The 11,447-nt window shown below is 39.3% G+C and overlaps 1 protein-coding gene across 2 annotated transcripts in view; it reads left to right on the forward strand.

The window, feature by feature from the left end:
* OSMR (oncostatin M receptor) overlaps positions 1-11,447 on the forward strand; it is a 94,198-nt gene that overhangs the window by 19,610 nt on the left and 63,141 nt on the right. For both annotated transcript variants that reach the window (XM_017505891.2, XM_017505893.2), the window contains exons 2-3: positions 2,922-3,007; positions 9,871-10,043. In XM_017505891.2, the coding sequence (XP_017361380.1) occupies positions 2,935-3,007; positions 9,871-10,043 (246 nt within the window). In that variant the 5' untranslated portion in view covers positions 2,922-2,934. The remainder of the gene's footprint in view (positions 1-2,921; positions 3,008-9,870; positions 10,044-11,447) is intronic.

Consider the following 11,447-nt stretch of genomic DNA (forward strand, 5'->3'; position numbering starts at 1 on the left):
GGTCAGCCCTCAGGACCCCTGGCACACACATGAGTGCTGGTGGTGGCTGTGATGGACTGTGCAGGCCAGTTCCCAGACCCCAGGTAGTGTATGCAGGTGGGTTCTGGTGGCAGTGATGAAGGCAGGGTAGGCAGGCTTACACTCAGGCTTCCAGGAGGCAGGTGCAGATTCTGATGTTGGTAGACTGGGCACATTAATTAATCACCAGGCTCCTAGATGATGTATGTGGGCACCAGTAGGCTGGATGGGCCTGTCCTCAGCACTCCAGAAAGTGTGATTGGCTACCAGAGGGGGTGGGCAAGGCAGATCAATTCCCAGGCCCCTGGTTCATGTGTGCAGGCACTGGTGAGGTTGATGATGGGTGTGGTAAGCCTGTCCTCAGTCCTCCCAATGGTGTGCATGAATGCTAGCTGTGGTAGGTGGGGCAAGTTGATGCCCAGGGCCCTGGATAGTATGCTCAGGCAGTAACAGTGGGGTTGGTGGGGTGGAATGGTCCCCAGGCCCCCTAAAGTATATGCAGGTGGGTGGTAGCCCTGATGCTGGAGGTGGGGGGCAGGTAGGATTGCTATCAGTGACAGTGACCCCAAGTAAGGGACTCTCAGGCTTTTGGGAGCATGTGCTTTGGCTTCTTTTGTTCTGGGAGCAGCTTCCCCAGTGTGCTGCACCAGTTGTTCCCCAGAGTGTAGACTGAGTGAGCTAGAGTGCACTACAACACCACTGCCCTCTGAGTGGATATTGGGTGATGTCATCAGGGCTGCAGAAATGTGGAGAGCAGGGTCTGTTGGCCCCAGCACAGGACATAGTCTAATGGGGGCTGAGATCTCAACATGGTACTGTGCTGTTGAGAGAGAAGGGGCTGGGACCCCACACGAATTGCCTGTCTGGAGCAATGCCATCACACAGACTCCAGACAGCTCCCTATACTAATCTCAGGGCTGGCAAGGGTAGTGGGGGCTGTCTTGTGGCTAGGATTACAGGAGTTCACAATAGGAATATGAACCACTGGATATCTCTCACTTAACTTTTCCTGGCACTGGGGAGTTTCTTCTGGCTCTGAGCCAATCCTGGCTGGGTCATCTGCTTTACCTCCCTCCTCTTCTCAGGGGTTTTCTGTCACTTGCCTGCTGAATTCCAGTGGTCTCTCTTAGACACTTTGTTCAACATGTGATTATCTACTCACTGTACTGGTCCTTTTTAGAGGAGGTGAGTGCCAGGTGCCTCTAGCCAGCCATCTTGAAGCTGCTCCCTCAATGTATTCTATTGAAGTTTTAAGTAGAGATTTTGGAGAAGTATGAAGACTTTTTCCAAAAATAGAAAGTAGAAGAAAGAGTTGCTTAAAGGAATAGAAACAAAACCTGTTCTTTGCAGTCTTCTGTTTCTGTTTGCAATTGGGCTCACCTGTAAACAGGTCTGACCATCCTAGAATAATTTGATGATGTGGTCTACCCTCTTCTTGTCTTCACTATTGTTCCCATTTACCTGTAAAATATTATTTTTAAAAAATAGAGGACATAGACAGTAACAGTTGATTATCTGGTTTGCTGAATTGCTGGCTTTTGATAAAATCAAAAGTGACTCGACAGAGGCAAAAATTGTTTTGAATTAATTGTTTCACTGTTGCCCTCTGCTGAGTCAGAGTTTCAAGCAGAAAAGTGAAATCCAGTGCTTCCCCTGACTAATACATTTGTTATTAAATTAAGAACATATTAGCCTTTTTGAGGTCATCCAGCCTTATTCTTGATGTTCTCAGATTTTTCCCCGATCAAAGTACCTGATGAATCACTGAAGCTCTTTGGCTCTTTACAATTCTTTTCTAAGGAAAGGAAAACCGGAAATTATTTGGAATAATGAAAAACTGTCTCTTGGGAGAATATACTAACTTCTCCTAGGTTAAGTTTTAATAAGGGAGATAGGAAAGAATGGAGATGCTCTCACCTCCAAGTAATTAATTTAAATTTAGCTTTCGTGAAACTATTGTATTTGTTCATTGTCCATATTTAACTCTTGTTTCTCTGCTTGACCTTTCTTTATACCAGTCTTTGCTTGGACTAAATGAATTGGCTGATCAGTTATCCATTGCCACCAAGCATCAGTGATACACAGCAATAAGCATTTATTTCTCTTTCACCTGGGGTCAGCTGCTCTTGTCTGGGGTTGGCTGGCTGCTGGCTGATCTAGGCTGGTCTCAGCTGGAACAACTGAGGTGGCTCTCTCTGTTTCATGTGTTGCTCATTCTCCTTCTGGTTCCAGTAGGTGATATGGTTTGGCTGTGGCCCCATCCAAATCTCAACTTGAATTGTGTCTCCCAAAATTCCCACATGTTGTGAGAGGGACCCAGGGGGAAGTAATTGAATCATGGGGGCTGGTCTTTCCTGTGCTATTCTACTCATAGTCAATAAGTTTAATGAGATCTTATGGGTTTATCAGGGGTTTCTACTTTTGCTTCTTCCTCATTTTCTCTTGCCACCACCATGTAAGAAGTGCCTTTCACCTCCTGCCATGATTCTGAAGCCTCCCCAGCCATGGGGAACTGTAAGTCCAATTAAACCTCTTTTTCTTCCTAGTCTCAGGTATGTCTTTATCAGCAGCATAAAAACAGACTAATATAGTAGGGTAGCCTATAACTGTTCTTTTCATGTCACAGGTAGAAACACAAAAGAGCAGGTAGAAACTGGCAGACCATTCTACCTGGCACACTATCTCTTGTGCCTTGTTTATGGACCCAAGAAGGTCCCATGGGGAAAGAAAATACATTCTTCCTATTCTGGGGAACCTCCAAAGTCACATGACAAGAGACATGGATACAGGGAAGGGAGAAGTATGGGAGCCTTATTGCCTCATCTACCACAGTTGGCTCAAAGAAACCTGCCAGGAGAGAAAATTAAATAAAATTTTCCTTCTTTATAATTTATCTTTTTCAGAAAAGCAGAACTGATGGCTCTATCTGAAGTCTTTCAGACAACATTCTTCTTGACATTGCTGTCCTTGAGGACTTACCAGAGTGAAGGTAAGAAGTGGAAAGAACAGTAAAGACAAAAATCACGCTGGGAACAAATGAGGTCATTGATGCTTTGGAAAAAAGTTTTCCTTTTTCCTTTGGGAATTATTTGGAGTTCATGAGTATCTCCCATGAGTCTCTCAGAGTAGTGGTTGCCTTAGTCTTGGCCTCTCTCATTTTGATGGGTCATCTTAATAAGCCACCCCTTGACCCTGACTTCCCAGTCAATGTACTGCTCATTAGGGGCAATTGTAAATGGACCTAATCCAATAGAATTTCATGATCGATATATTTTACCAGACCATCATTGAAGTAGTTCCTTCTGGGGAAAGACACTGGGTATACCACACCAGTACTGACCACTAGGTTAGTACAAGTTTTTATGTCCTTCAACTACATTCATTGTGAAGCTATTAGCTTTATAAAATATGAGTAAAAGCAATGAAAATATGAAGAAAGTATTTCAAGTCTCTGCAAGACAGTATGCTAAATGCTGAAATGTTTATAGAAAAATAATATTGTGTCACTTAGCTACTCCCCAAGGGAAGGTATTTTGAGATAAATCAACTTTTTAAATAAAGTCAATAAGAATTTAATACCTCTAAAATGTTTACTGATACTTTATTACCTTGAACTTGTTTAGAAGTAGATCTTAGATTGAGAGAGTTTCTATTGGTTTGTAATTTTTTATACCTTTCATGTGTATTTTACAAAGTTTTACATTTTCCTCTTCCTAAATTTATTCTTTGCTGTACTCCGGAGCTTTTTAAAGAAGAGTATTGCTCCTAGTAGTTACTCATGCAATTCCTGTCCACAAATTCATGAAAATGATTTTTGCAGGGAATATCATAGAATTTCTCATCTTCCTAGAAACTCTATGAAAAGATATTTGACAAAAGAAGGAAACATTGTTCTGATAATTGCCCAGTTCTCTGCCTGACATTCCTTTCACCTGGATTTATTTATTTTAGGTCCAGGGCACATGGGAAGACATTGCTATGCTGCTTCTTTTGGCGTCTTAAAAACCATAGTTTGTTGTTAGTCTCTTATTATCTGGGGCTGAAAGGTAGGAATTAGGATTTATCATTTGTAGTATGTATACCTCTTGCTCATTCTATCTTATTTGCTAAAATGTAAGCACAGTGTAATCAGACTAAGTGATCAAACCATATAATAAGAATGATTTCAAACAGACCCACTGCCCCATCTCTGGGTGTAACCGAAATGCAGGTTCAGTTGCTTGAGGCTTGCAGAGTCCAATTAAAATTAGCAAGGTCTGGTATAAAGAAACTGACTTTTTATTCCAAAGCTAACTTAGGGTAATAAGTACAGACTTTCCTCCTTAAAAGTACCACTTTGCTTTTGAAGCAGAAAGTGGGCACTTTTAAAGCAGGGGGCCTAGGCAGTAGCAGAAGTGAGCAGGTAAGGGTCTGCATACTCCCTTTGGTGCCTGATCTACTGGTCAGTTGAGTTGGCGTCTTCATGGGCAGAAATAGGCCACAAGGTGGCTGAAAATTCTCCACCTTCAGAGTTTCACAGTAGGCATACTTTGACAGTGGGAGAGAGTTTCACAGTGGGCATACTTTGGGTTGTAAATCAACTGTTCTCTCTCAAGGCAGTCTCCTGGCGGGTAAGAGTTCCTCTCTGGAGCTTCTAAGAATATCATTATTAATAGATGAGCTCATCCTGTAGCGAGTGTCTGGTGAAGGGGAGGTAAAAGGTTATAATTGCATTTCCAAAGGGCTAAGTAGGAAGTGGGCAACAGAGGGAAATGGAGAAAAGAGAAAATAACAATAAAAATAGTAACTCATTTCTTTTTCTTAGAAAAATGGGGGGACTCAGTTACATGGGGTCTCCAGGAAGTCCCAGGCATCTAACTCCAAGGTTTTAGCCCAGCTCATTTCTCTAGTGAAGTTCATTTTCTGATCCAGCACTATTTCTTATGTGCCTTCTATGTACAAGGCACTCTGCTCTCAGAATAAGCTCTGCTGTTCACTCTTTCAGCTTCTTTTGTTTAGATCAGACATGTCTTTCCCTGTTTGTCTATGAACCAGTCTTCACTTCTGCTTCCAGCTTTCTCTGTCAAGCATACCTTCTTTGATAATTAATCCTGCCTTTGCCCTGACCTGTACTGTTTGGATTTCGTTTCTCAATTTCTGCTGCATTTAACCAAGTACTTAGTAAACTCCCACTCCGACTAGTTTGTTTACCGCTTAATCACCCAGCCAGATTCAGATCTGGGGATTTATTCCAAATAACCTGGTTTAATTTCTCTAATCAACAAGGAAGAGCCAAGACTTTTTTCAGTTAATCCCAGGTACCTGTTTCCATCAGCCAGAGACTATGACTGCAGCATTTTGATGTATTTTCCTCGGTCTGCTGTATATATGTGCATATAAATAGAGATAGATAAATACATAGTGTATTTTTAAATAAAAGTTAAATTATAGTAGATATATACTCAGGATTTCTTTATTACTTAAAACAATTACTATAACATATGGTGAGTGTTATTCCTTGATATTAAATGTTCTTCTAGAAACAACATTATTTTTAATTGCTGCATGATATTCCTGCTTATGAATGGACAATGGTTTATTTCCTTGAGTAGTTTTATGGATGGTCAGAGAAACAGGGTGGGAAAAGTGGGAGGAGAGTATGTGATTAAATCCTGGTCTGTTTGATTCCCAAACCTGGCTTCTTGGCCACATTCCAGCGTTATAGAAAGAGTGCTGGACAGAGACCCAGGAGCCCTAGGTTCTGGTCTGATTGTGCGGCTGTGGCAAAGTCACTTCCCATTTTTTAACCTCAATTTCCGCATCTGAAAAATAATGGGATTGGATTTAAGAATCTTTATGGTTCTTTGATCTTTCTGACTTAACCTTGGTATTTTCCACTATTTCCAAAGGAAGTCCTAGATTGCTTTTTACAGGTTATTTTTGACTGATGTCAGTTGAGCACCTGAGTCATTCAGCACTCACTAATAGCATATGTTAATATAAGGTGTTCTTCTTTTGCCTGGAGCTTCCAAAAGTAAAGTTTAGACTGGTAGTTGACTCATTCATTCAGCAACCAATCACTGAATGTCTGTCCCATAACTGGTATGTTCTTAGTCTTGGTTTCTCTGAGCTGAGTAAGGCTGAGTCCCAACCTTGTTTCACTCACAGTCTACAGGGAGACAGACACAGAGACAGACTCTTACAGCATGTCGCAATCAGTGCTTGAAACAAGGGCTTAGGAAAACTAAGGAGGAATTGCATATTCTGAAGTATCATTATAGTGGAGTAAATCAGATTATCTTAAAGAAGCATTTCTTTTAAAATATAACTTATTATGTGATTCTCCAACTAATACATGTTTCTGAAGAACATTTACAAAATGCCGAAAAGTATAAAGAAGAAAATTAAAATCACCCAACCTCAGAAATAATTACTGTTATAATGACTGTTAACATTTTATTTTTACTTCCCTTTATTGGTTTAAAAAATAATATGTCCTTTAAAAACCATAAAATGGGGTACATATTTCAACATATTTTTTAAAGTGTATGAGAAAATCCAAGAAAAGTATATATGATTTAAACTTGGCAATAGAGTAAAAGTAGAGTTGGTAGGATTGTGGGAATTCAATTTCTGTGTTACATGAGCATTTTTATCATGAGTAATTAGTGACATTGATTGGTGTTACTCATTTGGTGAGTAAATTAGCAATATTAGTGCATTCACAGTGTTGTGCAACCATCACCCCATTCAGTTCCAAAACATTTTCATCACCCCAAAAGGAAACCAGTGCTTAAGCAGTTAGTCTTGATTCCCCTCTATCTCAGCCCCTTGGCAGCTACCAATCTACTCTCTGTCTCCATGGTACTTACTGTTCTGGCTATTTCATACAAATGGAATCACAGTATAAAACCTTTTGTATCTGGCTTCTTTCACTTAGCATGATGTTTGTGAGGTTAATCTAATTGTAGCATGTAGCAGTATTCAATTTATTATGACTAACGATCCTTCGTATGTATATACCACAGTTTGTTCATCTGGTCATCCACTGATGAAAGTTGTTTCCACCTCTTGGCTGTTATGAATAATGCTGCTATAAATTTCTAGACAATTATTTGTTTCAATTCCTGCTTTCAATTCTTTGGATTATATACCTACAAATGGAATTACCAAGTTGTATGGTAATTCTGTACATATATATATTTTTTGGAGACAGACTCTCACCCTATCACTCAGGCTAGAGTTAACTTTTTGAAGAACTGTTAAAATGTTTGCAACAAGGTGGAGCCATTTTACATTTTTATACGCAGTGTATAAGGGCTGTAATTTCTCCATATCCTCACCAACACTTGTTATTTCCATTTTAAAAATTACTATAGCCATCTTCATGGAGGTGAAATAGTACCTCTTTGTGATTTTGACCTGCATTTCCTTAGTGACTAATGATATTGAACATATTTTCATGTGCTTATTAGCTATTTGTATATCTTTCTTGGAGAAATGTTCATTCAAGCCTTTGCCTTATTTTATTTTATTGTAACAGGGTCTCACTCTGTTGCCCAGGTGGAGTGCAGTGACACGATCAAGGTTCACGGCAGCCTCTGTCTCCCAGGCCCAAGCCATCCTCTCACTTCAGCCTCTCGAGTAGCTGAGACTACCTGTGCCATGACACCTGGCTAATTTTTGTATTATTTTGATAGAGACAGGGTTTTTCCATGTTGCCCAGCCTCTTTTGCCCATTTTTAAATTGAATTCTTTGTCTTTTTGTTGCTGACTTATAAGAATACTTACGTAGAAGGAATACTAGAATGTTATCAGATATGTCATTTGTAGATATGTCATTTGTAGATATTTTCTCACATTCTGTAGGTTGTCTTTTCACTTTTTGATATTGTTATTTGATGCACACAATCGTTTATTTTGTGGAAGTTCTATTTCTTGTTGTTTTTGTTGCTCATGCTTTTAGATTCAGATCTAAGGACCCACTGCCAAACTCATGGTCATGGAATTCACACTGAAATTATAATTATCACCCTTGCCCTTCCCAGCATCACATTTACAAAATAACCCAAGGTAACTTTCTGAGAAGGCAGCTATTGTGGGTCTCTTTTCTTTTCTGGGCATTTGTGTTCATCTGACTTTCATAGAGTGAGTTTTCTGAGGTGTTTCTCCCATTTCTGACGTTGTGCCTCATTTGAATCTGAAGCTTTCTACCATGTGGACCAATCACAGGGAAAACATCATGTTTGTCTTGTATCCACCAGGGATGCTCCTCGGTTTATCTGGCTCCATAAAGAGCCCCATCCTGTTGTCTGTGTCGTGACCTTGGCAGGACTTAGTTGTTGGCGCCATGCAAAATACTTCTCAGACATTACATTCCATGCAAACTTGGATTGGGCCAGTGCTCCTGTCTTAACAGCTGGAGGACAGTAAAGGGGGACACAGGTGTTGGTATTAGAGAGATTCCTATTTAATTTCACATCGCTTTGTATATATTATTTACCCTAGTTGAGCTTGATTTCCTTAACTAAAAACTTGCTATCTTGCAGTTTTATAGTGGGTATTGCATGCGACAATGTAAGTAAAGGCCCTAGCACTGTGCCTGGTAAATAACATGTGCTCAATATCATTGTTGTTAGTTTTACTTCACTATGAGAAAAATAGCAAGTGCAGAATGGCAATTTGGGGACATTTTTTTCAGTATTGGAGATTGTTTCCATTTTTTGTTGTCAAAACGAGATAGCCTCTTACCATTTAATGTTAGAAGGGTTCAAATGATGAGGGGAAATCCCCCTGAAACTAGAAAAATGAATGCTTAAAAAATGATATCTCTTATGCTGTGATTTTATCGATGCAGGCTTCGTCTTTTCAATACCTTTGTACCACTCCCAGTTTACTTCTAATACCCTCACTGTTGAGATAGTTGAATCAGCAATACACAATTCTTTTTCAGTCTATATGGTGTTTTGCTCCTCTTAAGTGGAAAGTCATGACTTGTTCTTCTCTAAGAATCAGCAGTGACTTAACTCACTTAGGACCCATTCTCTCTCTAGTGCCAGATATATCTGCATAAACCTCTGTGTACAAGCCATTTGCAATGGCACCATGGTGCTTTATACACTCAGCCAAAGAGACAGGCTGCAGCTTCCCAAGGCCACCAACTTCATCACATCTGATTCGTGTTTGAATTCTTTATTCTTTTACAGACTGTGTTATACTACTAACTAGTGTAAAATTTCAATCTCTGATTATTTCATATGAGTTCATCATGTCTCTTGAACTAGCTTCTTTCTTTGAGCTTGGAACCTTGTCACAATTATTTTGTTTCACATCAAATGACTGGTATGTTGCTGGTCTCATCCAGAGAGTTCAGTTAATTCTTGCTAGTCTTTATCTTTTAAGTTAAATACATTGAGATACAAATGGCAATGTCTACAGATAAGATATGCTCCCACATTGTAGTCTTCTACTAAACAAAAAATACTTTCAAAAAAGGAAACTTGTATTTCTGATTTCCAGAAATATAACATTTCTATCAAAAAAGTTCCCTTTATTTTTTTCAGCCTTCTCATACATTTCCAAACCAGTTAGATTGTCTAGTAAAGGATCTTTCTGCTTTGTGTACCTGTTTATCAATGTATGAGCTTGCCAAATATTATTGAGCAAGTCACTTCATTCATCTAGGTCTTAATTTCTGTGTCTGCTAAGTAATTTCTAAATTATCTTCCAGTTTTCCAAGGTGTCTGATTCCAGGATGCACATATAAGCAGTGTTTTCCAGAGCTAAGTAATGATGATACTGAAGTGTAATTATCCCTGACTCCAATCATGCTCTTATTAAACATTATTTCATATCTCATTTTGGTCTTTTCAGTTTTGGCTGAACATTTACCATTGACTCCAGTATCACTTAACGTTTCCAGCAATTCTGCACATCAGAGTTTGCATTTACAATGGACTGTCCAAAACCTTCTATATCATCAGGAATTGAAAATGGTATTTCAGATCCAGATCAGTAGAATTGAAACATCCAATGTCATCTGGGTGGTAAGTAATTTTTTGGCTCAATATTTTAAAAATCATCTTTTAAAAAAGACACCATGATCAGGCATTCTATTCTAGCCCACTAGCAAAAAATTTATGATTTTTCTCCTTACAGTTTTGCCTTTTGTAGCGTTTCATATAAATGGAATAACATCTGAAAAAAAATCTCATTTTAGAAACGTATTAGCAGCTCAAAACCATTTTTCTAAACAATTACATTTCTGCGTTTTCAGTTAAGGACCCAGGACAACGTAACATGACAACTTTAGTTTGGTAGGTGGGATGGGATATTTTCTCCGTTTTGCCCTGTCTCCTGAGAAGACTATTGAGTCTGTCCTCATGAACACTGGATTCCAGAGAGCCACGAATATTAACCATTTCATTCCTTCTACCTCTTTCTTCTCTGTCCCCCAGAGATTTTCCTAAATAAGATGTAATAATTTGGCAACATTTTTCTTTCAAATGTAGCTTCCTGACATTTTCTTGGCTATACCCTGCTGAAATGCAAGGTAGAGCAAGTACTAGCCCTTAATGTTCTAGTCACCAAGGAGCCATGTTGGAGAGTAACTTCCTGTGTCCTTTGTTGCCTCACGTGGCTTTTTCTACAACAAATTAAGAAAATACTGAATTTCATACTCTTTTTGTCTTTGAATTCTTTGGGGTGGGTTTTTCACCTATCTTAGTTTAGATGGTTATTGGGTCTGTTTTGCCTGAGGTGTCCCCATCTAGTACACTGGGACACATTACTGGTTTATGATTTCCGTGTCTCATCTGGGCACTCTAGTAATCTATATGCACATAATGTCCAGCCATTTTCAGGAGATGTTTAAGGACAGTGGAATGTTTTCTCATTGAAAGGAACTGAAACCTTTCTTACAGTTAAGAGAAGCCTAGGACTGTGCTCGGGCCCTCTGTCAGCTTAGCCAGGTCCACTCTTCCCCAGGCGGTGGAGGCTTTGGGTACACAGATACAGCATGGTTCGTTCCTTTGGCAAAGCATAAAAGTCACCAGTTTTAAAATTCTCAGTTACTTTCCGTATTCATTATTGCAATTTGAGATCTGAGCAAGTTAAATAAAAGTTTTGACTCTGTCCATTTAGGATTCATACCAATTCTATAATTCTACCTTTCAAAGGGCAGTTTCCTGCAATGAGACTTAAGTAGTATGATGATTTTCAACAACAGCGATGCTTAGGTGTAGCCATTTACCCCTGTGTATCAGCACATCTTCCCACCATCCCTACTAGTGATTTTGATTTTTGTATTTTTGTTTCCTTGTTTGTTTGTTTTGTTTTTTTTTCCCCATTTATTTATTTTATTGTATTTTAGGTTTTGGGGTACATGTGAAGAACATGCAAAATTGTTGCATAGGTACACACGTGGCAGTGTGATTTGCTGCCTTCCTCCC

Source organism: Cebus imitator, unplaced genomic scaffold (genome assembly GCF_001604975.1).
Source record: "Cebus imitator isolate Cc_AM_T3 unplaced genomic scaffold, Cebus_imitator-1.0 Scaffold344, whole genome shotgun sequence".
NCBI lineage: Eukaryota > Metazoa > Chordata > Mammalia > Primates > Cebidae > Cebus > Cebus imitator.